This window comes from Hevea brasiliensis, chromosome 9 (assembly GCF_030052815.1).
Source record: "Hevea brasiliensis isolate MT/VB/25A 57/8 chromosome 9, ASM3005281v1, whole genome shotgun sequence".
Lineage (NCBI taxonomy): Eukaryota > Viridiplantae > Streptophyta > Magnoliopsida > Malpighiales > Euphorbiaceae > Hevea > Hevea brasiliensis.
In genome coordinates this window covers 99,716,000-99,741,315 of record NC_079501.1, presented here as the reverse complement: position 1 = coordinate 99,741,315, position 25,316 = coordinate 99,716,000, and the positions used below count along the sequence as shown (strand labels likewise).

The window sequence follows — 25,316 nt, the reverse complement described above, 5'->3', positions numbered from 1 at the left end:
TCTAGCCTTTGGTGATATGGGGTATCATCACATGTCACAGAGGTGACTCAATCTCACATCGGCCAAGTATGGGGGAGTTCCTGGACTTATATGAAGGGGGTGGCCTTGCTTGGTTAGACGCTTTTTGGGTTGGGCAGAGGCTCAGCCCAGGAACAAAACCGTGAGGGCTGAGGCCCAAAGCGGACAATATCTAGCCACGTGAGGCACCCGTGACATTTGGTATCAGAGCCGACCCATCTTGGTCGACTCACGCCAAGCGCACAGAGGTGTAGGCAGGGTTTGACCGCAACGAGGTCGTTGCAGGATCGGGTGGGGGAGATGTCACAGAGGTAACTCAATCCCACATCGGCCAAGTATGGGGGAGTTCTTGGACTTATATGAAGGGGGTGGCCTTGCTTGGTTAGACGCGTTTTGGGTTGGGCAGAGGCTCAGCCCAGGAACAAAACCGTGAGGGCTGAGGCCCAAAGCGGACAATATCTAGCCACGTGAGGCACCCATGACAACCGTACCATAAAATTTTCATTGAATAAATTTCTTTTATTTATATGTTTTATGAAATTATTTTATTAATGATTTTGTTAGCATAAGTATGATTTTATTGAATAGAAAATTTATTATGAAATTAATCAAGCGTCTGCCTGTTCCTGTTCTGTTGTGTGCTATAATTATCATTCACTGAGCATTTAGCTCAAACCACGTTTTCTCTGTCTGTTATCTGTTTCAGAACAATAAAATTTTGTAGCTGATCCAAATATTCAGTCCATTTTCTGCAGAGGGACAATCTTTGATTTATTCTCATGTATGCCCGAATTTATATTTTCTCGGGCTAATAATTGGTTTAGTTTATTGAATAATTTAAATTTTTATTTGAAATCTGTAGAGACTTAACAATTTACTTATGAAATATTTATGATGTTTATTTAGCATTTTATTTATTAAAATTTTATCTATTTTTGAGATTAATAAATAATAATATATTCATTCAAGATATGACTTGCATTGTTTAAGCATACTTACAAAATTTTGAGCAGTAACAATAATATAAAACTGACTCTAATATCTCCCCAATAATACAGATACAAAACACTTGCACATCGTTCTTCTTTTCTTTAAAAAAAAAAAAATTCGGTTGGTGCTTTGATTTTTCTTGCATATATATATATGTCATCGTAGAATTTATTGAATATAGTGAATGATTAATGTTAAAGAGCATCTGGTTTTCTGGGTTTGTGCTTCAGAAACTGAATATGGTATGCTTTTTCTTCATGTACTTCAGTGTTTGAGTTTTTGTTGAATAGATATTGGATGCTACTTATGTTCTTCAGAGTTATATTTCTGATTCTTTATGCTTTATTGAGCCTTTATTCTGTAGTATTATTGTCCTTCAAGATTCCTATTTTCTCATCTGTTTTCTATTGTTCTTTTAGTTGGATATTCATTCTTGTATAATTTTTGAAGACACTATGAAAAATTACGATGCTTCTTTTTCAATGGATTCTTAAATTTTTCAATTTTTTGTTTTCAAAGCAACTGCACATTGCTTTCTTCCTCAACGAATGATGGGTTTGCTTAATTTGGCCACCAGAAGGCCCCATGACGTATGAATTCCTTAACTGCTTGTTGGGTTTGCATTTGCAGGAGTTTTTAGGAATACCCACTTTGATTACTCTTCCAATTGAGAAGATTGTCTCTGGTGGGTTGAAAATGTACCTGGTGGAGAGCAAAGGAGGAGCCATAATATGCATGCTGCTGTCTTTATTCTTCTTAGGGACATGGCCTGCTATTTTTACTCTGCTAGAAAGACGAGGCCGTCTTCCTCAGCATACTTACCTGGATTATTCCATCACAAATCTCCTGGCTGCTTTATTTTTTGCTTTAACTTTTGGTGAGATAGGGAAGAGCACACCAGAGAAACCAAATTTTATAACCCAACTTTCTCAGCTGAGTGTATGTTGAGCCAATTACTTTCACAATTTCATCTTTTGTTGATTGTTCCATGCTTTTTTGTTTTTTTGCAATGGCATAACACCATTTGAATGTGATATTTGAATCTTGTGTGATTGATGCAGGAAAATTGGCCTTCAGTCATGTTTGCAGTGGGTGGTGGTGTGGTGCTTAGCATTGGAAATTTATGCACACAGTATGCTTTGGCTTTTGCTGGTTTATCAGTGACAGAAGTGATTACTGCTAGCATGACTGTTTTAATAGGTTTGTCTGTGTCCACATGGTGAAAGAATTGTATCTATTTAAGTTTATAGCTTGTCAATTGACTAATTTTTTATTCCCTTTTTAATCTTTGGTTTGGTTATAACAGGCACAACCTTGAATTATTTCTTAGATGAAAAAATTAACAAGGCTGAGATTCTTTTCCCTGGTGTTGGATGCTTCTTGATTGCAGTCTGTCTTGCTTCAGCTGTTCACTCATCCAATACAGCTGATAATATAGCAAAGCTCAGAAGTTTGTCAAGTGATTACAATCTTGGAACAGAATATGCCTTTTCTAATTTCCCTCTTTATCTCCTATTAAATTTCTGGTGGTTAAGAAATAATTCGTTTATTGGTCCATGTATTTTGTGAATGTTGCAATGTTGCTTATAGTTTATTGTAGTGCTTGCAAAGAATGAACCTGTAGTAGCACTTACATGATATATGAATTTCATATCAGAAATTGTTACACTTTCTTTAGGTACAGAGGATCTGGAAACTGGAAATGATACTGCAGACAATGTGAAATTTGGAACAGCAGACTTCCTTGTAGAGCTTGAGAAAAGAAGAGCGATTAAGGTTGGTGACCTACATTTATTTTATGGTATTAACTTGAGAATTTATGTCATTGACCTTCTGTTTGCTGCATGCAATTCTCTTAATTTGGTAAACTACAATATTATCTCACAGCTAAAGCTGTCATATTCTTGCAACTAACACTGTATTTGGGTTGAGTACAGCATGGTTTATTAATGCATTGTATCATACTGTACTTTATTGTATTGTATGGTTTTTATTGTTAACATGTTTGGAAAGATAATATGGTACAGAATGGTTTAATAACATTTTCTTGTTTGGTTATATGCTATGGTATGGTATAATAAGTACGAAGATTACTAATATACCCTTATTGCTATTTTAAATATATAAAAAGTTGTTTTAAACTTTGCTTGTACTGTTTTAAAAATGATGAATTTTTTCCAGAACCAAAAAGTTCAATGTTGATTATCCAATTGACAAAATAGGCAAAATAGCTTAGCTATACAAAATGAAATCACTCACCAACAAACAAGAAAATAAATTCTAGAGCGAGGTAATAAAAGAATCAGAAAACCAAACCCAACAATCAAACAGGAACAAAAAAGGATAATTACCAATAAAAGCTCACACTGTAATAAGTTTGGACTATATCCACACCCAAAATTGGCGGCTAAAGTAAGAGTAGAGAGGGGTATTGAAGCCTAATTGCAGACCTACCAAAACTTGAGAAGGGGCTATGTAGGAGACCTATGACATGAGAGACCATGGAGGACTAACGTATGTGAGAGACTGAAGATTTTTTGTAGAAAAGAGAGATTGAAGATTTTTTATGGACTAATTGTAGACATACCAAAGCTTGAGAAGGGGCTATGGAGGAGACCTGTAATGTGAGAGACGACGGAGGATTGACGTATGTGAGCGACTGAAGATTTTTTGTAGAAGGGAGAGATTGAAGATTTTTTATGGAAGGGAGAGACTGAAGATGAGGGATAAGGAATGTTTATAAATAAAAAGAATATAGTATAATTAGAATTTTGTAAATTGTGTGAGTATAAAATTGGAATGCAAAAATTTTAAATCATCTAAAACCAACGATTTGGCGGTTTAAAAAAATGTGGTAAAATCATGGTTAATGAATCATCACTTTACAACCCAAAACCACCATTCTCCAAGAACAATCTTTACAAATAAGTAGCATTATCATACCATGTATTATGAAACCATGGGAAACTATCATCCAAACAAGGGGTAAATATTGATGTCTCTACATTATAAGAACATTCCTTATTTCCTTTGTCTTTACTTGCAGGTTTTTGGGAAGAGCACTTTGTCTGGACTTAGCATAGCCTTCTTTGCTGGTGTTTGCTTCTCATTGTTCTCACCAGCTTTTAACTTGGCAACAAATGATCAATGGCACGCCTTGAAGAAAGGGGTTGCTAAGTTGGTTGTCTACACTGCATTTTTTTGGTTTTCAATCTCTTGTTTTGCACTTGCCATCATTCTCAATGTTATCTTCCTTTATCGCCCATTGCTGAATTTACCCAGATCATCAGTGAAGTCTTATCTGAAAGACTGGAATGGCAGAGGTTGGGCGTTTTTGGCTGGTCTCCTTTGTGGGTTTGGAAATGGTCTCCAATTTATGGGTGGTGAAGCAGCAGGATATGCAGCTGCAGATGCAGTTCAGGTTTGTTCTAGTGCATGCACAAATGAAATAATCATTTTGCTGATGATTCTGAAAATGGTTTATAACTTCATTTAGTCAGTGACAAACTTGATTTTCACACAATTATGTTCAACGTAGAGCTGAATGACGAAAAATGATTTATATAGGTACTCCAACTAATTTAAAATTAAGGCTTAATTGTTGTTATGTGTTTAACATAAAGAGCTTAGGTTTCATTTGACTTATAGTTTCACCAAAACTTTCAATTTTGTGGTGGTCATTTCAGGCACTACCACTTGTTTCCACTTTTTGGGGCATAGTTTTGTTTGGAGATTACCAGAGATCATCAAGAAGAACATATGTATTACTAGCCAGCATGTTGTTAATGTTTATTGTAGCTGTTGCAATTCTAATGGCATCAGCAGGGCATCGAAAGTGAGCCCAGAACGTCATAACATGCCTGGAACTGTACAGAAAATAGATTATTAAGCAGTTCCATGGTTGATCAGACAGTCAATAAAACAAGTCATGTAAAATTTGTAAATACACCCATTGGAAGGGAGCTGCTTCCTAATTCAAGAAAAGAATCCTGGATTTCTGTCTATGAAATTATAATAAAGCAATAGTAACAGATTGGTTTTTGGAGGGAGAAAGGTAGACAAGAACACTAATATTGGAATTCTTGAAGGATCTTCTGTCAGGAGTTGGTTTGTCTTGATTTATTTAATAAATCCTTGAGTAGAGCCCATTACTGTGATGCTTGTACTGGTTTAATCTTGTTTTCCTCATTTTCATCTCTCTCTTTTACATCACCATCATCACTTCTATGCTTCTCAAGAACAGGAGATTCAAATGTTCTTAAAAAATCTGAAACGAAAAGACAAACATGGGAATTCTCTTTATTTATTTGTCATGTTCTTAAGAAGATGAGCTGTGGCATGGAAAATATTTAATGAATGGGATGGCTGTTTGTATTACAAAATAAACATTGGTATTGCGTACAATCTTATGACTAGTAGCAAATATAATAAAAATATTGATTAAAATATAAAATAATTTGAGGTTCATTAAATTATATAATCATTTTCATCACTTTAAAATATTAAAAAAAATTTATATCCTCTTAATATATTAAAGAAATATAATATATTTAAATATTATTTTTATTTAATAATATTAATATTATTCTTAAAAAACAATATTAATAATTTAAAAAGTAAAAAGATAATGAAAAAAAAAGAATTATATGCTGTAAAAAAAAGAATTATATGCATGTACTATATCAAGTTACAGGTATACAAAATAAATATATATTAATATATTATAATTTACCTAATAATAATGGTTACATAATTAAAAAAATTAATAACTTAATTATATTCGAAAGCAATTGAATAACTAATTAACTGAAAATAGAGAGAATTCAATGAAAATTAAATAAATTATGTTTTATAAATAATATAAAAGTATGTCTTATTAAAATATAACTGAAAATATATCTCTATTAATTACATATTAAAAAAAATAAAAATAAAATAATATTAGTAGACCAAATCAAATCTAATTGAATTAAACCAACAAAAAATTTTTAGCAAGTCAAAACAAACCGAATAAATTTGATTTGATTTAAAATTCATCTTGAATTTTTTTCAGGTTCGATTCAATTATGTTTGGCATTTTTAACTATAATTTAAGTCTAATAAAAATTAATTAAAAAATATTTTTAATTTTGTTTAATTCAATTAATTTTTTCCTCAAAAATCAAATTAAATTAAATTAATTAAATTTCTTAAAATTAAAACTGAACTACACAGTATTATAAGAAAACAAAATTAAAATTCTAAATTAAATCAGTTGGGTCGATTTTAATTTCTAGGGTTTAATATTCCAACAAGAAACCTATTATTCATCCTACTAATGGCAATCAACTACTAATTAATCACAATAAGGGGCTAGAGTTGACCCGCAATCCCACATTCGTGTACACATAATAAAGGAGGTAATCTTGCATTGCACGTCTAAACCATCTTGACAATATACATGATACCATAAATTTTAAATTAATAAATAAATTAACATTTTAATTCTACTTAAAAAGTCTAATAATATTCTCAATTTTTATTTTAATTTTTAAGCCTTTTATTTCATTAATATGATCCTTTAATTAAATAAATTTTATATTTAATCTATATAAAAATAAAAATCTAAGCATTTAAAAATTAAATAAAAATTTAAAGTGATGCTAAATTTTTCAATGAAAATATATCATATAAAAGAATTCAATTAAAATTTCATAAAATTATGTTTGATTTTTATTTTTTTAAATTAAAAAAAAATTATTTTAATTTTAAATATTAAATTAATTAAAAAAAATTAATTAAATTAAATTATTATAAAATTCTACGTTAAAAAAGGAAAATGATAAACCATAAAAGGCAAATCTTGGATGGATTTCAATTACGGAAAGTACTTATCAACATTTTGTATGATATTCATTGTATTTACTAAATGTCATTTTCCATTTTATATTTTTCAATTTCAAGACATATATATATATATATATTTTTTTTTTTTTTTTTTTTTGCTGATAAGACATTTTGTTTTATTTATGATACGTAGTTAAATGAAATACCAATTGATATAATAAAAATTTAAAGTAAAAATTTTGACCGTTTCATATTCAACGTAATAATAATTTACTCATATAAATATAAAATTTAATTTTTATAATTTTAAAAAAAATCTCATGTATATATAAATAGATCAGATTCAAAATTAGAATTAGATTGATTCAATTTAAAATCAAACTAAAATCTATTATAAATCAAATTGAAATCAAATAATTTGATTTTGAATTTAAATAACTTTTTTAAAAATAAAAAAAATAATAAATCTTATGTTTCTTTTATTTTATAAAAAATATTTTTTTAAAAAGCATTCCAAATTTTTCAGTGTTTAGAGGTAATAAAAAAATTAATCAATAAAAAATATTTTTTTTACCAGAAAAAATTATTTTTTAGATTTTAATAATTTTAATAATATATAAAAATATTTATATAAATATATTTTATTAATTTAAAATTATAATTAAATAATAAAAAATATTTTTATGAAAAATATTTTTATGTATAAATTAAATTTTTATGTGGGTGCAGTGTAGAATTTGCCGCGAGTATCTGATCGCACGCGTTGACTTAAATGACGTAGGAGCTAATAGCTAATATGAGCAGCAAGTAGCCAGCACGGACCGGCGACGCAAAGAAAATGCACTTCCCCAGCAAACGATCGCACTTTTCCGTCTATCTCACTTTTCCGTCTATCTTTTGTCTTGCAGCTGTTTTCAACATTTGAAGATCCCCTTCTCTTATATTGTCCTCTAAAATTATTAATTAAAATTTTATTTATAAATTTTTGTGTATTTTTTTTATTTAATTAAAAAAAATATTTTTTATTAATTTAATTTTTTAATATTTAAAATTTTTAAAAATATTTTTATGAGTCAATTTTCATTTTAAGATATTTATTTTATTTAAATGAAATGATGCGTAATCAAATGAAAGAGCAATTGATATCACAAATATTTTATCAAAAATTCTTAAATACATTCAGAATAATAGTGATTTATTTCCATTGTATTAAAAAAAATAAAATTCTCATAGCTCTTGTCAAAAATTGATTCAGAATAAGAATTAAATTATTATGAAATTGGTTTAATTCAAAATCAGACTAAAATCAATATGAATCATATTGAAATCAATTGATTTAGTTTCAGACCTAAATCATTTTTTTTTCTCAATAAAATAACAATTTTTTAAAAATTAAACAGTTGAATTTAATCAAATCAAAATCGAAAATGTAATTTTAATCTTTTAAACTTTGAATCAAAATAATCAATTTTAGTCTGGCTCAATTCACGGATTTTTTTTTATAAATAAAAACTTTAAAAATTTAAATAGTTGGATCTAATCAAATCAAAATCAAAATTGTGATTTCAATCTTTTTAAAATTTGAATCGAAACAATCAATTCTAGTCTGATTCAATTTATAGGCGATTCCTATATATAAATATGAGTAGCACTATTTTTTTAGTTCACTTAAAATATTTAATAATTTATTTAGCTAGGTTAATCTAGTTAGGGCTGAGCAGAATTCGGTTCAAACTGAAAAATCGAACCGAACCGAGTTAATTTGGTTCAATTGATTCAGTTTTAAAATTTAATCGGTTTGGTTCGGTTTTACATTATAAAAATTTTAATTATTTCGGTTCGGTTCGGTTTTGAAGGAAAAAAATCGGTTAAACTAAACCGAACTGAATAGTAATTATATATTCAAATCAAATCAAATCGAACCGAATTAATTTTTGAATTGATTTATTTTTATGGGAAATTTATTAATTATATTTAATTATATATATATTAATTATTTAATTCATTGATTAATGGTTATTAGGTTCAAACCAAAGTTAAACTTAGACCAAATAACTTGAAAATCAAGTCTAAATTAAAAAATTAATTAAAAATTAAAATCGATCGATTTAAACCGAACCGAACAGAAATATAACAGTTCAGTTCGATTTTTCACCCATTTCAGTTCGATTCGGTTTCTAAAATTTAAAATTTAATTTTTATAATTTAATTCAGTTCGGTTCATTTCGAACCGAATACTCACCCCTAAATCTAGTTAGTAAAAATAGAAAAAACCTCTTTTATTAATTAAAGTTTGACTTTACTTTATCTAACTAAATATAGTCTAACAACTGAAAGTATATTATTTAATAGACTCAAATTAAAATCTTTAATCATTCAATTCCCTACTAAAAAATGTTTGGCTTTACTAAAAAAATATTTTAAAATTATTTATCATGAAAGAAAATATTTTCTTGTTCAAAGTAAAAATTAAATTATTTTATGTTTTTAAATTTTCATAATTTTATTAAAATTGAAAATTTAAAAACACTTATACATAAAATAAACTCATTTTATTAACATTACAAAAAAATAGTGAAAAAAATTTTTAAAATTAAAAATTATTTTTTTAAAATATTTTTTTATATAAATTATTTCTGACAAAATAAACAGAGTTTAGAAAATTTAATTTTAATGTGCAAAAATTTATCGTCTCCGACTGTAATTAAAAACTAATAAGGTCACAATAATTGAAATGGTAGCGCCAAGTGCGGACGTATCTTTTAAAGATGTTGGCGGTAGGCGGTAGGCGGTAGGAAGCAGATTATCGTAGCAGGTTGACTTGGAAAACGTAGGAGCCAATAGCCAATAGGAGCTTATGAGTGGCAAGCAGCCAGCCCAGACCGGCAACGCAAAACGTTAAAAACTGCATCCAACACAGGCATTTAGAAGAAGAAAATGCACTTCCCCAGCAAACTCTCCCACTTTTCCGTCTATTTCTTATCTTGCTGTTGTTTCAACGTTTGAATATCAACTTATCAGAATGTCTCTCTGTGTCAGACTCTTATTTAAATGATTCCAAATTCATACTCAACCAGAATCAGAATCTGAATCTTAATCACGGGCTGCTGGTTTACTCAGATTTCCCACATAGTTTCTTTAATTTTGTATTGCTCTTTGGTGCATTTCTCTTCTTCGAATCACATCATTGGTATGTTGTTGTTTTGCTTGTTTGTTTGGACATGCCGACCAACTGGGTTCTTTCATTCAATTGCAACTATTTTTCTTTTGTTTTTCTTGGATGGTGTTGCCTTCTTTTGATTCTGTGATTTCTTTTTCTTTCTTCTTTAATTTGTTTTTCTGCGCATCCTCTCTTTTCTTGTTTATTATATAGGATCTATTCACGCCTAATTTTCATATCATGAACACGTTAATTGGGTCTCCATAAGTGTGGAATAATGATTTTTGCTTCTCATTGATGTGATTTGACTCCAGTATCTTTTTTTCAAGCAAGAAAATTCAGTGGTCTGGGTTGGTCTGATTTTCAGTGGTTTATATATTAAGAAAATTTAGTGGTCTGGGTTGGTCTGATTTTCAGTGGTTTATATATTAACAAGCCACCCGATTTGCTGCTTTTATAATTGGAAATTTCGTCTATTTTGCAGGATTTTTCAGGGATATATGCTGTTTTACCAGGCAGAGAGGATTATCTGTCTCTGAAGATGTATCTAGTGGAGAGCAAAGGTGGAGCCATAGTATGCATGCTATTTTCTCTGTTTTTCTTAGGCACATGGCCTGCTATTATGACTCTGCTAGAAAGACGAGGTCGACTTCCTCAGCATACTTACCTTGATTATTCCATCACCAATCTCTTGGCCGCTGTAATTATAGCTTTCTCTTTTGGTGAGATTGGCAAGAGCACACCTGAGTCACCGAATTTTCTAACCCAACTTTCTCAGGTATTAGTAATTTAGAGCATAAAGATTAAGCAAAAAGTTATGCTATTCTGCTTAATCTTTACTAGTAAGTGGTTACTGGGTAGTGCTAAATTGAGCCAATTAGTGTGCTAATTCTATTATTTTATATTATTATTGATTTGAATTCTGCTAAGGTGATTAGTGTAGGCTCTACGAATATATGTTAACTTACAATTTGATTCTCCAGGATAATTGGCCCTCTGTTATGTTTGCAATGGCTGGTGGAGTGGTGCTTAGCATTGGAAACTTATCCACACAGTATGCTTGGGCTTTTGTTGGTTTGTCAGTGGTGGAAGTCATCACTTCTAGCATAACTGTTGTTATAGGTCTGTGTATTGAAATAACTTTGACACTTTTATTACATTAAGGCTTTAATTTTTCTTACCCTTCTGTTGTTCTTTATTTTTTTTGTGACAGGAACAACCTTGAATTACTTCTTGGATGACAAAATTAATAGGGCTGAGATTCTTTTTCCTGGGGTTGGTTGCTTCTTGATTGCTGTTTGTCTTGGTTCAGCTGTTCATTCTTCCAATGCAGCTGATAATAAAACAAAGCTCAAGAATTTATCAAATGACAACAAACTTGAAACGGTGTATGTATTTTTCTTGCTTTGAAATACATAAATCAAAACATTTGATGGTTTGGAATGGATTTCTAATTTTTCCTTTCGGTATGTTCCATGTCTAGTAGACCTGGCCAAAGGGCTGGTTTGGGCCGAAACCGGCCTAAACCGGATTGCAGGGTCCTCGGCCAGTTCAATTCCGGTTTTGATCAAATCTAACGGTTGATTCTTTTTTTTAACATTTTTTCAATTTTCATTTAAAAAAAAAAAAAAACTTTTTGGGAGAGACTTTGGTTAGTGCTGGTTGAGATTTTATGGGGAAAAAATGTTCTGTAACCTCATTTTTTCTGTTACTCATTGGTTGATGATATCGAGCTGATGCCACCATGGAATTTTAACCTTCTTCCAGGGACACAGGTTCTTCCACAACCAAGGAAGAATTTCCAAACAATGGTATGGAGTTTGATGGAATTCTACCGCAATTTCTTTTTGGCTTATTCTGTTAGTTTGACACTGAAAATGCTCTTTTTATTGTTATTATTGCTCAGGAGCAAAGGATCTGGAGAATGGAAATGCTCCTCCAGGGAAGGCAAAAGCTGGAACTGCAGCTTTCCTCATAGAGCTTGAAAACAGAAGATCAATCAAGGTTTATTGCTCAATTTGATTATTTCTGTTAATTTAGTGTCCCATCACCCTTAACTATTGCATTACACAAAATTGAGGGTTTGGCTTTAATTGCAGGTGTTTGGGAAGGGTACTTTGATTGGACTGGCTATAACTTTCTTTGCTGGTTTTTGCTTCTCACTCTTCTCACCAGCTTTCAACTTAGCTACAAATGATCAATGGCACGCCTTGAAGAAAGGGGTTCCTAAATTAGTTGTCTACACTGCATTTTTCTGGTTCTCAGTCTCCTGTTTTGTACTTGCCATAATTTTAAATGTCATTTTCCTTTATCGGCCTGTACTGAACCTACCCAAATCAACATTGAGGGCTTATGTTAATGATTGGAATGGCAGAGGCTGGGCCTTCCTGGCTGGATTATTATGTGGGTTTGGGAATGGCCTTCAATTTATGGGTGGTCAAGCTGCAGGATATGCAGCAGCAGATGCTGTTCAGGTTAGTGTCTTTATCTTTTATGAACACGTAAGTGTTTGTTTTGCAGATTGCTGATGTCTATCTTGGAAAACAATAACGAGTGACCCAATGCATGAAGCATCTCACATGTTTGGGATTTAGGAAAGGTTGATGTATGCAACCTTACTCCTGCTTTCCAGAGAGGCTATTTTCATCGCTCCAAACTGTGACTTCTTATCTTGAAAACCAATGTTCATGCTTAAGTGTCTTGTAATTACCTACCAAATTGATGTAATCATCTGACATGAGATGTTAATTTCAGGCACTCCCACTTGTGAGCACATTTTGGGGCATAGTAATCTTCAAAGAGTACAGAAAATCATCAAGAAGAACATATATTTTGCTGACAAGTATGTTGTCCATGTTTATTGTGGCTGTTGGGGTTCTCATGGCTTCTTCAGGCCACCGGAAATGAGTACTCACTCGAATGTTATCTTCTGGGAAGTACATAAAGCTTAGATTATTGAAAGATAGGGTAGTCTAAAGCAGGCAAAGGCTGAACCAGCTTGGTCAATTTTTATGTCAGCAAATCCATTGTTTGGGAGATCCTTCCCGATATTTAATACACGGATCCTGTGTTGCTTTGTGATTGTAATAACTGGAAACTGAAATGATTGATGTACATATCTCAGATAATATTAGCATTGTCCACTAATTTAAAATTAAATTTAATATGTTTTTCTCTTTGTAATTCCTTTCATCCTATTTTTTTTTAATATACCTTTTAATTATCGTTAAATATTTAATTTAAATTTCTTAATTTCTTAATTTAAATCTTAAAATTAAGAAATTTAATTTTTTATTTTTCTTAATTTTTAGACTAAATTGAGTGTAAATTAAAATTTCTCAATTAAAGTGGACAAAAAATTAAAAAGAAGCCCAATAAACTTCTGAACTGAATTAGATAAAAAAATTAAAAATAGACTAATTGAACTTTTTCAATAAATACCAACTTACCTGAAGATCCACTGAAATGAGTTAGAGTCTTCAACCTAGGATTTATCTAAATTCTTGCAAAAATTTTAATCGACATAGGTTGGGTTTGTGCTGTTCTTTGGTATCAATTGAAGAGATGACGATAGTTATTAAAAGAAAATAACTGTACTATGTAACTAACATATTACTAATATATAGTTATCTTATATAGTTACTTGATTTTATACAAAATTATAAAAAGTGAAATGATTTAATAAAATTTTATAATTGATATTATGAAATTTTTGTAGCTGATAATATTTTCTATAAAATAATTAATTATGAAAAATTTATTAACTTGACAGAAAAAAAAAATTTCCTCACTAAAAACATATATAATATTTTTGTAATATTAAAAAATATTAATTATAGATAATATAAAATAAAGTATAATTATCTAGAATTTTTAATTAAAATTTAAAAATGTTACAAAAAAAATATAATTATTTATATATTTTTTATTTGAAAAAAAAATTATTTTTTTGTTAAATTAGTAATTTTTTGTAATTAATTATTTTATGAAAAATAATATTATTTTACAAAAATTTTATGAAATAAATTGGAAAATTTTGTTAAACAATTTATTTTTCATAATAAAGTAAGAAACCCATATATATTTATTATTTATTATTATTTTATTTTAATTAGTTAACAATAATTTCATATATCTGATACCAACTTTGTCACGATCCAAAATTCTGTGTCGTGATCGGTGCATAATTTAAGTGCATATTCTTAAATCATGCAAGTCTTATCAGAGTATCTTGAATAAATATATTGCACTTACTAATCTCAAAAAATAAATAAAATCTAAATAAACAAAATAATGAATAAACATCATAAATATCCCATAAGTAAACTGCAGAGTCTCTACAGATTTCAAATAAAAACTTAAACTGTTCAATAAACTAAACTAATTATTAGCTCGAGGAAACATGAATTCGGACATACCATGAGAACAAATCAAAGATTGTCCCTCTCCAAAAAATGGACTGAATATTTGGATCAACTGCAGAATTCTACTGATCTGAAATAGATAACAGACAGAGAAAACGTGGTTTGAGCTAAATGCTCAGTGAATAATAATTATAACACACAACGGAATAGGAACAGGCAGACGCTTGATTAATTTCACAATAAATTTTTTATTCAATAAAATCATGCTCATACTATCAAAATCATTAATAAAATAATTTCATAAAACATATAAATAAAAGAAATTCATTCAATAAAAATTTTATTGTACAGTGCACCAGGGTGATGATACCCCACATCACCAAAGGCTAGATGGTAAGCGCGCTACCAGATATTAGATACTTTCTTCGTCCTTCACAAATATCAATGCATATGATACTAATGCAAACCATAAACTGTAATGATGCATGACTTGACAATGCAACCTAATACCGTGATAATCTACACGGTATGGCCAGATAATAGAAACAGATACTGGACACAGGTACCAATTCAAAACAGAAAATCAATTTGTATAAATCAATCAAAATCAACAAAAAATTTCAGATAGCAAATAATAACTGATAGTGCAATTCCAATAGTTTATTTTAATAATTTTATAGAGTCAATAAGATCAAATTAATCTCAAATAAATTCAGTGCAACGCATCAGTAAATTTTATAGTCAGATATCAATCAATATAAAGACACTAAATGCCTGTTCCCAGAATCCTAATTGCTCTAATGCAGAGATAATTGACAAAATCAATTATTTAATCAAAATTGGAATAAAATTCAATAACAAAATAAAACTCTAGAAAATTATATGTAAAATAATTGTTAAAATACTGATTTAAAATTTCATTTAATAAAAATTTAATGCTAAAAAATTTTAAAATGGACTAAAACGGTGTCATGTACTATAATTACTACTTACCTGGAATCTCCAAGACAATAATTGTTTTCAATAAAAGTGAGACAATTTCAACTGACAGATTAAATATTCGAATAACCTACAAACCCAAAATATAAAAGAAAAATATCAAATAATAATAAAACAAAATAACTTTAATATATATATATATATATATTAAATTCCTGTTTATTATCTCATAGTAATTATGATCAACCCAATTCAATACCAATAATCAAAGAAGAAAAAAATGAATTTCTAGAGTAGTTGTAACAAATCAAGAGAAGAAAATAAAATCAAATTCACTTATTATTGAACAAAGAAAGGGAATTTTTTTACCTTGAAAATAGAATTTAAGGTGATGAATAGAGAAGTAAAAATTTATGGATTCTCTATGTACATCAGATTATAAATCGTAAATTTTATATATATATATATAACAATAAATAAGAGATGATGAAAATACCTGTTGAGAGTATTTGGTAGAAAAAGGAGGTGACAAATAGGTTTTGAGAGCAAAGTTTAGTAGAATAGATTATTAGGGTATATATATTTCAAGAGTTCTATTAGGTGTAGAATGGGATAAGAGTTATTATTGAATTGGGTTGTTTAGATTACAAATGTATATTTAATTTCGAAAATAATATATATATAAAATAAATAAGCAGGTCATCTAATAAAATATTTTTTTTGATAAATATATCAAATTATTATTAGCTAATTAAAATAAATAAATAATTAAATAGATAAATATTGGGTTTCCACATACTTTCCTCCTTAAAAGAAATTCGGTCCCCGAATTTAAACAGACAAAATTCTAACCTAAAGAATCAAATAAGTGGGGATATTTAGCTTGCATTTCAGATTCTGCCTCCCATGTGGCCTCACTACTTGAGTGATTGTGCCACAAGACCTTGACCAATGCCACTTTCTTAGATCAGAGTTTCCTAATTTGTCGATCTAAAATCTTTACTGGTTGCTCCTCATATGACATATCATCCCTAAATTGCATGGTCTGAGGTTGCAAAATATAAGATGGATCTGGTACATACTTCCTAAGCATAGAAATATGGAAAACTGGATGTACATGCGCAAAACCAGGTGGAAGGGCTTAACGGTAAGCAACTGCTCCAATTTTTTCCAAAATTTCAAATGAACCAACAAAACGAGAGCTAAGCTTCCCTTTCTTTCCAAACCTCATGATTCTTTTCATTGGTGAAACTCTCAGAAATACATGATCACCAACCATAAACTCTACATCTTTACGCTTAGGGTCAGCATAACTTCTCTGTCAACTTTGAGCAGTCAAAAGTCTATCACGAATTAGCTGAACCTTCTCTGAAGTTAATTGTATCAACTTTGGTCTAGTAAGCTATCTTTCTCCAACTTCATCCCAACAAATCGGTGACCTAAACTTTCAACCATATAATGCCTCATATGGAGCCATCTCTATACTTGCCTGATAACTGTTATTATAAGCAAACTACACTAAAGGCAAATAATGATCCCAACAGCCACCAAAATCCATAACACATGCACAAAGCATATCCTCTAATGTCTGTATGGTCCTTTCTAACTGTCCATTTGTCTGAGGGTGAAAAGCAGTACTAAAGTCTACTCATGTTCCTAAAGCTTCTTGGAATTTCTTCCAAAATCAATAAGTAAGCTGAGTACCACGATCAGAGACAATGGAAATTGGAACACCATGAAGACTAACAATCTTATTTATAAACAACTGTGCAAGTTTAGCAAAGTCATATGTAATCTTCACAGGAAGAAAATGAGCAGATTTTATCAATCTATCCACTATCACCCAGATTGCATTGTAACCACCTCGTGTACTAGGTAAACCCACAACAAAGTCCATAGCAATGTGCTCCCACTTCCACTCGGGAGTAGGCAATGGTTGAAGCAACCCAGATGGTCTCTGATGTTCTGCCTTAACCTGTTGACAAGTCAAATATTTAGCGATAAAGTTTGCAACATCCCTCTTCATGCCACCCCACAAATAATGCTCCCTTAAATCACGGTACATCTTAGTTGAACTTGGGTGTACTGTATAAGCAGAATGGTGTGCCTCCTCCATGATTTCTCTATTAAATTAGTATTTTAATAATTATTTTACATGTGATTTTCTATGTGGAAACCCATATATATTTATTATTTATTATTATTTTATTTTAATTAGCTAACAATAATTTAATATATTTATAAAAAAATATATTTTTTTTATTGGATATATTGATCGTGTAGCTCCTTTACGACTATCTAAATATGAGGAGGTGGTTGATAGGGCTAGACAGATGGAGATGTGTGATGATGAACGTTGGGCTCGTGAGCAGCGTAAGCGGTTTAAGAAAGATAGTCAAGGTAATCAATTTAACAGAGGACAGAGTCATCAGGATTCTTATCAGGATAATAAGTAGGGTTCTCAGTCTACAATTGGTAATAGGGCACATCAATCTGGAGTTGGTCAGGGATATGAGCAGAGGACTCATGCAGGGAATGCTCGATATAACCAGATTAGCACTGAGCCTATTACCACTCCTTGTCAGCATTGTGGTAAGCCACATAAGGGCACTTGTCATTGGGTCACTGGAGCATGCTTTGGTTATGAACAGCTGGGACACCGTAGACAGGACTGTCCTACTAGTGAGACAACTCAGGGTGCTAGTCAAGCAGCACATTCTGCTCCCTCTCAGGTTTAGCCAATTTCACAGTATAGTGGTAGAAGTCAGGGTTTTAGTGGTCGTGGTGAGGGTGGTAGAGGTTCTGGTGGTAGAGGATCTGCTCAAACTTAAGGATAGACATCTGGTGGTAGAGGTCAAGCTAGGGTTTTTGCTTTGACTCAGCAGGATGCTCAGGCATCTAATGTAGTAGTGACAGGTACACTTCTTATTTGCTCATTTGATGCTAGAGTACTGTGTGATCTTGGTTCCAGTCATTCCTTTATTTCTCCATACTTTTCTATGAGATTTAGTACACCACCTACTTTGTTAGAGTATCCTTTATCTGTATCAACATTTATAGGGGATGCAATAGACACTGATATAGTATATAGGGGATGTATAGTTCACATTGGAGATAGAGAATTAGCTACAGATCTTGTTTCTTTGGATATGTTTGAGTTTGATTTGATTTTAGGCATGGATTGGTTAGCCACTTATCACGTTTCATTGGATTGTCATAATAAAGTTGTACTCTTTAAAATTCCTGGGGAGGCAGAATTTTAATTTTAGAGAGATTGCAGTATAGCCTCTAGTAATCTTATCTCCGTAGTAAGTGCTAGATGATTATTGTAAAAGAGGTGTAAGGGGTATCTAGCTTATGTTAGAGATGTTCAAATAGAAGGTGCAGGTTTGGAGAATGTTGCAGTGGTTAAGGAGTTTCCTGATGTGTTTCCAGAAGATTTATCAGGTTTACCCCCTGAGCGAGAGGTAGAGTTTGGTATAGATTTAGTTCCTAGAACTGAGCCCATATCTATGCCACCTTATCGTATGGCACCCGTAGAACTTAAGGAGTTGAAGGAGCAGCTACAGGACCTACTAGATAAGGGGTTTATTCGCCCTAGTATTTTCTCCATGGGGTGCTCCTGTGTTATTTGTACGGAAGAAGGATGGGTCTTTGAGAATGTGCATTGATTATAGGCAATTGAATAAGGTGACTGTGCGTAATAAGTATCCTCTTCCACGCATAGATGACTTGTTTGACCAACTTCAAGGTGCAAAGTATTTTTCCAATATTGATCTTCGATCTGAGTATCATCAATTGAGGGTCAAGAAAGAAGACATACTCAAGACGGCCTTTAGGACTAGGTATGGACACTATGAATTTCATGTAATGTCTTTTGATTTTACCAATGCTCCAGCCGCTTTTATGGATCTCATGAATAGAGTTTTCAAGCCTTTCTTAGATCAATTTGTTATAGTGTTCATCGATGACATTCTAGTGTACTCAAAGAATAAAGAGGAGCATGAGCTGCATTTGAGAATTGTCCTTTAGACCTTACGGGAACACAAGCTATATGCCAAGTTCTCAAAATATGAGTTCTGGTTAGATAGTGTGGCTTTCTTAGGCCATACAGTATCTAAGGATGGAGTGTGCGTTGATAAGAAAAAAGTTGAGGCAGTGCTTCATTGGCCTAAACCCACAACTGTTCAGAGATTCATAGTTTCTTGGGTTTAACAAGGTATTATAGACGATTTTTTCAAGACTTCTCTTATATTGTAACACCTTTAACTAAGTTAACACAGAAGAATGTGAAATTTCAGTGGTCTGAGGCTTGTGAAAAAAGTTTTCAGGAGCTTAAGACTCGTTTAACCACAACGCCAATGTTAGCCTTCCGTTTGGATCAGGGGGTTATGTAGTGTATTGTGATGCTTCTAAGATTGGTTTAGGATGTGTTTTGATGTAGCATGGATGGGTTATTGCATATGCTTCTCGTCAGTTGAAAAGGCATGAGCAGAATTATCCAACTCATGATTTGGAAATTGTTGCAATAATTTTTGCTTTGAAAATCTGGAGGCACTATCTGTATGGTGAGACTTGTGAAATCTTCACTGACCACAAAAGTCTCAAATACATCTTTGACTAATGTGATCTTAATCTTAGGCAAAGGAGATGGGTAGAATTGCTGAAGGATTATGATTGCACCATACAGTATCACCCTGAAAAAGCTAATGTGGTGGCTGATGCTCTAAGCAGGAAGTCTTCTGGTAGTTTAGCCCATATATCTACCAAGATGAGGCCTCTGATTGGTGAATTACATGAGTTTCTAGATCAGGGAGTAGAGTTTGAAATCATAGCTGGATCATTCTTAGCACATTTTCAAGTTAGGCCTATCTTGATTAATCGAATTAAGGCTGCTCAGAAGAGGGATTCTCAGTTGTGTGAGATTATAGATAGTATTCATCAAGGCCAAGCTCAAGGGTTCATGTTAAATGATGATGGAGTTCTTCATTATGGCACTAGACTTTGTGTCCCCAATGTTGATGAGTTGAGAAGAGAAATCATGGAGGAGGCACACCATTCTACTTACACAGTACACCCAGGTTCAACTAAGATGTACCGTGATTTAAGGGAGCATTATTGGTGGGGTGGCATGAAGAGGGATGTTGCAGACTTTGTTGCTAAATGTTTAACTTATCAACAGGTTAAGGCAGAACATCAGAGACCATCTGGGTTACTTCAGCTGTTGCCTATTCCTGAGTGGAAGTGGGAGCATATTGCTATGGACTTTGTTGTGGGTTTACCTAGTACACGAGGTGGTTACAATGCAATCTGGGTGATAGTGGACAGATTGACAAAATCTACTCATTTCCTTCTTGTGAATACTACATATGACTTTGCTAAACTTGCACAGTTTTATATAAACAAGATTGTTAGTCTTCATGGAGTTCCAGTTTCCATTGTCTTTGATCATGGTACTCAGTTTACTTCTTGATTTTGAAAGAAATTCTAAGAAGCTTTAGGAACACAAGTAGACTTTAGTACTGCTTTTCACCCTTAGATGGATGGACAGTCAGAAAGGACTATACAGATATTAGAGGACATGCTTCGTGCATGCGTTATGGATTTTGGTGGCTGTTGGGATCATTATTTGCCTTTAGTGGACTTTGCTTATAATAACAGTTATCAGGCAAGTATAGATATGGCTCCATATGAGGCATTATATGGTCGAAAGTGTAGGTCACCAATTTGTTGGGATGAAGTTGGAGAAAGAAGGCTTACTAGACCAGAGTTGATACAATTAACTTCAGAGAAGGTTCGACTAATTCGTGATAGACTTTTGACTGCTCAAAGTCGACAGAGAAGTTACACTGACCCTAAGCATAAAGACGTAGAGTTTATGGTTGGTGATCATGTATTTCTGAGAGTTTCACCTATGAAAGGAATCATGAGGTTTGGGAAGAAGGGGAAGCTTAGTCCATTTGAAATTTTGGAGGGAATTGGAGTAGTTGCTTACCATTTAGCCCTTCCACCTGGTTTTGCACATGTACATCCAGTTTTCCATATTTTTATGCTTATGAAGTACGTACCAGATCCATCTCATGTTTTGCAGCCTGAAACCATGCAATTTAGGGATGATATGTCATATGAGGAGCAACCAATAAAGATTTTAGATCGATAAATTAGGAAACTCCGATCTAAGGAAGTGGCTTTGGTTAACTTGTGGCATAATCACTCATGTAGTGAGGCCACATGAGAGGCAAAATCTGAAATGCGAGCTAAATATTTTCACTTATTTGATTCTTCAGGTTAAAATTTTGTCTATTCAAATTCGAGGATCGAATTCTTTTTAAGGGGGGAAGTATGTGGAAACCCATATATATTTATTATTTATTATTATTTTATTTTAATTAGCTAACAATAATTTAATATATTTATAAAAAATATATATATATTATTGGATGGCCTGCTTATTTATTTTTAGATATATATATTATTTTTGAAATCAAATATATATTTGTAATCTGAACAACCCAGTTCAATAATAACTCTTATCCCACTCTAGACCTAATAGAACTCTTAAAATATATATATCCTGATCATCTCTTCTGCTAAACTTTGATCTCAAAACCTATTTGTCATCTCCTTTTTTCTACCAAATACTCTCAACAAGTATTTTCATCATCTTATATATATATATTTACGATTTATAATCTGATGTGCGCAAAGAATTCTTAAAATTTTATTTCTCAATTCATCACCTTCGATTCTACTTTCAAGGTAAAAATTCTCGTTCTTTGTTCAATAATGGGTGAATTTGATTTTATTTTTTTCCTTGATCTGTTACAACTATTCTAGAAATTCATTTTTTTTTCTTCTTAAATTATTGGTATTGAGTTGGGTTGATCATAATTACGGTTGGACAATAATTGATTGTTATTATATATATATATATATATATATATATTAAAGTTATTTTTTTATTATTATTTGATATTTTTTTTCTTTCATATTTTGAGTGTGTAGGAGATTCGAATATTCAATCTGTTAGTTGAAATTGTCTCTCTTCCATTGAAAATAACTATTGTCTTGGAGGTTCCAGGTGAGTGGTAATTATAGTACATGACACCGTTTTAGTCCCTTTTAAAATTCCTTAGCATTAAAACTGTTATTAAATGAAATTTTAAATCAGTATTATAACAATTATTTTACATGTGAGGTTCTAGAGTTTTATTTTATTATTGAATTTTATTTTGATTTTAATTAAATAATTATTTTTGTCAATTATCTCTGTATTATAGCCATTAAGATCCCGGGAACAGACCTTTAGCGTCTTTATGTTGATTGATATCTGACTATAAAATTTACTAATGTGTTATACTAAATTTATTTGAGATTAATTTGATCTTATTGACTCTCTAAAATTATTGAAATAAACTATTGGAATTGCACTATCAGTTATTATTTGCTATTTGAAATTTTTTGTTGATTTTGATTGATTTGTACAAATTGATTTTCTGTTTTGAATTAGTACTTGTGCCCAGTATCTGTTTCTGTTATCTGGCCCCACCGTGTGGACTATCACGGTATTAGGTTGCATTGTCAAGTCATGTATCATTGCAGTTTATGTTTTGCATTAGTATCATATGCATTGATATCTGTGAAGAAGAAGGAAGGTATCTAATATCTGGTAGCGCGCTTATCATCTGGCCTTTGGTTATGTGGGGTATCATCACTCTGGTGCACTATACCATAAAATTTTTATTGAATGAATTTCTTTTGTATATATATTTTATGAAACTATTTTATTAATGATTTTGATAGCATGAGCATGATTTTATTGAATAGAAAATTTATCGTAAAATTAATCAAGCGTCTGTTTGTTCCTATTCCATTGTGTACTATAATTATCATTCACTGAGCATTAGCTCAAACCACATTTTCTCTGTCATATCCTGCTTTTGGATCGAGAATTGCGGTGATCCAAATATTCAGTCCATTTTCTGGATAGGGTTAATCTTTGATTTTTTTTGTCATGGTATGCCCGAATTCATGTTTCCTCAGGCTAATAATTAGTTTAGTTTGTTGAACAGTTTAAGTTTTTATTTGAAATCTATAGAGACTCCTTAGTTTACTTATGGGATATTTATGATGTTTATTCAGTATTTTATTTATTTGGATTTTTTTTTATTAGTAAGTGACAATATATTTATTTAAGATATTCTGATAAGGCTTGCATGATTTAAGAATACTTAAATTATGCGCCAGTCACAGCTCAGAATTTTGGGTCGTGACATTTACTTTATAATATAACTTAGTAACTATAGAATACACTTAATTTTAAAGTTAAATGTGTCATTTTAAATAGTTGAAAACTTTTTTAGATAAAAAAAAATTTAAGAATTTATTTGACTTTTGGACAATAATTTAAAAGTTAAAATAGACTTTAAGTACTACTTTGTAATTCATTATACAAAATTAGTTTAGTTAATAAAAATAAGAATTTATTTTTTAATCAATTAAAGCTTAATTTTATTAAATAATATTTTAAAATTATTTATTATAAATATATTAAATCAATAGAAAAAGGTTTACCACAAAATCAATTAGAGAGAGTTTAATTTTAATGGGTAAAAATTTGTTCAATAAAATCTCCAACGATATTAAAAAAAAAAAAAAAGTTAAATATCTAAGAAGCTCATATTTGTCAATAAAAATTTTCTAAGTAAAACTAAAAACACAATAATTGAAATAATAGGGTCTAGTGGGGACATACTTTTTAAAGATGTTAGTGGTAGCAAGCAAGTGGAAATTATAAAGGATGTGTTTGGTATTTCTGTTTAGAATTATTTTTAAGAAAAATATTTTTTTAAATATATTAGTTAAAAAATATTAAAAAATAATTTAAAAATAAATTTGATAAATTTTAATGATAAGAATATTAAAATAATAAAATAATTTTTATAAATTATTTTTTATAATAGCGTCTAAATGATTTTTTTTTAAATAGTTTTAACCATCTAATCTCAATGCTAAACAGATATTTCGTTTGACTTATAAGTTGGTCAAATGTAAAATGTCATAAGTAAATTAATATTTAGTTTGACTTATAAGTTAAAAAAAAAATTTAAATAAGTCAGAAGTTATAAATAAAATATTTTTACTCATGACTTATTTACTTATTTTAAAATTATTTTTTAACAAAATAAAAAATTATATTATCCTAATAATTTTAAAAAATATCAATACAATACTTGTTTTAACAATCACAATACTTAATGATATATCCTTTTTAGTCATTTTAATAAATTAAGTTCTTTTTAAGTAATTTTTAATTAAACACTTAAATTATTTAAAAGCTAATTTTAAAATTTTTATAAAATAATTAACTATTTATTTTTAAATTAATGTATAAATTAAAAAATATATTTTAAATAAAAAAAATAAAAGTAAGTCAAGTCAAATACCTCCTAAATATACAAGAGTATTAAATTTTAGTATTTTTTAATGCTCACATAGAATTTTTTTTTTGTCACACATAGCTCAGTGACGGACGCTTATTAAAATCATGATAATTTTAATAAGATCTTTGTTTCCATATAAGCTACACACATAATATAATCAATGTGAAATCCCAAAGAACTAGCTCCTGAGCATATCCGATCTACTCGCAAACCTCAATCAGAGCCACACCAGGACACTTTGTGACACCCCTTACCCATCTACTGTATAGCTGAGTAAGATATGTCACACAGTGTACCGGAATACCTTATTTTAATTCAACTATTTTTATTCTTCTTAATTTATTTCTTTCATAGTTATGAAGTATAATTCGTGAAATATCATTTATTTAAGTCATTTATTGAAATTATAATATATTTGAGATTCTGCAAATTTTATAGAAAATCCGGCAAAGTGTCAGCTAAAAATGAATAAAACAGTTCTTCGGAACCTATGAAAAACACTTTCAAAATTTTCAATCAATCCCAAATTCCATTTCATCAATAAAATCCCAATATTTCTCATATATACTCCCATTC

At 30.6% G+C, this 25,316-nt stretch overlaps 2 protein-coding genes across 10 annotated transcripts; both read left to right on the top strand.

The window, feature by feature from the left end:
• The first annotated feature begins 1,151 nt into the window (after positions 1–1,151).
• Positions 1,152–5,310, top strand: LOC131183341 (ureide permease 1-like). Of its 5 annotated transcripts, XR_009151467.1 has the most exons (9): positions 1,152–1,250; positions 1,639–1,947; positions 2,070–2,208; positions 2,315–2,467; positions 2,687–2,784; positions 4,055–4,189; positions 4,291–4,429; positions 4,505–4,575; positions 4,695–4,766. XR_009151467.1 is itself a non-coding variant. In XM_058154121.1 (8 exons), the coding sequence occupies exons 1-8, from the start codon at positions 1,200–1,202 to the stop codon at positions 4,845–4,847; spliced, it is 1,173 nt and encodes a 390-aa protein (XP_058010104.1). In that variant the 5' UTR covers positions 1,152–1,199; the 3' UTR covers positions 4,848–5,310. The 5 variants fall into 5 exon arrangements, 4 of the variants coding, with proteins under 4 accessions (XP_058010104.1, XP_058010106.1, XP_058010105.1 ...); XM_058154121.1 differs by lacking the exon at positions 4,505–4,575 and having other exon boundaries at positions 4,055–4,185; positions 4,695–5,310; XM_058154123.1 differs by lacking the exon at positions 4,505–4,575 and having other exon boundaries at positions 4,695–4,836.
• Positions 5,311–9,665: 4,355 nt separating this feature from the next.
• On the top strand, positions 9,666–13,177 carry LOC110647923 (ureide permease 2). Of its 5 annotated transcripts, none has more exons than XR_009151466.1 (8): positions 9,666–10,024; positions 10,479–10,772; positions 10,978–11,116; positions 11,208–11,382; positions 11,762–11,805; positions 11,901–11,998; positions 12,094–12,599; positions 12,749–12,886. XR_009151466.1 is itself a non-coding variant. In XM_021801966.2 (8 exons), exons 2-8 carry the CDS (start codon positions 10,536–10,538, stop codon positions 12,899–12,901), a joined length of 1,221 nt encoding a protein of 406 aa, XP_021657658.2. In that variant the 5' UTR covers positions 9,666–10,024; positions 10,479–10,535; the 3' UTR covers positions 12,902–13,177. The 5 variants fall into 5 exon arrangements, 2 of the variants coding, with proteins under 2 accessions (XP_021657658.2, XP_058010102.1); XR_002493473.2 differs by having other exon boundaries at positions 12,094–12,593; positions 12,749–12,874; XM_021801966.2 differs by having other exon boundaries at positions 12,094–12,468; positions 12,749–13,177.
• Positions 13,178–25,316: the final 12,139 nt, after the last annotated feature.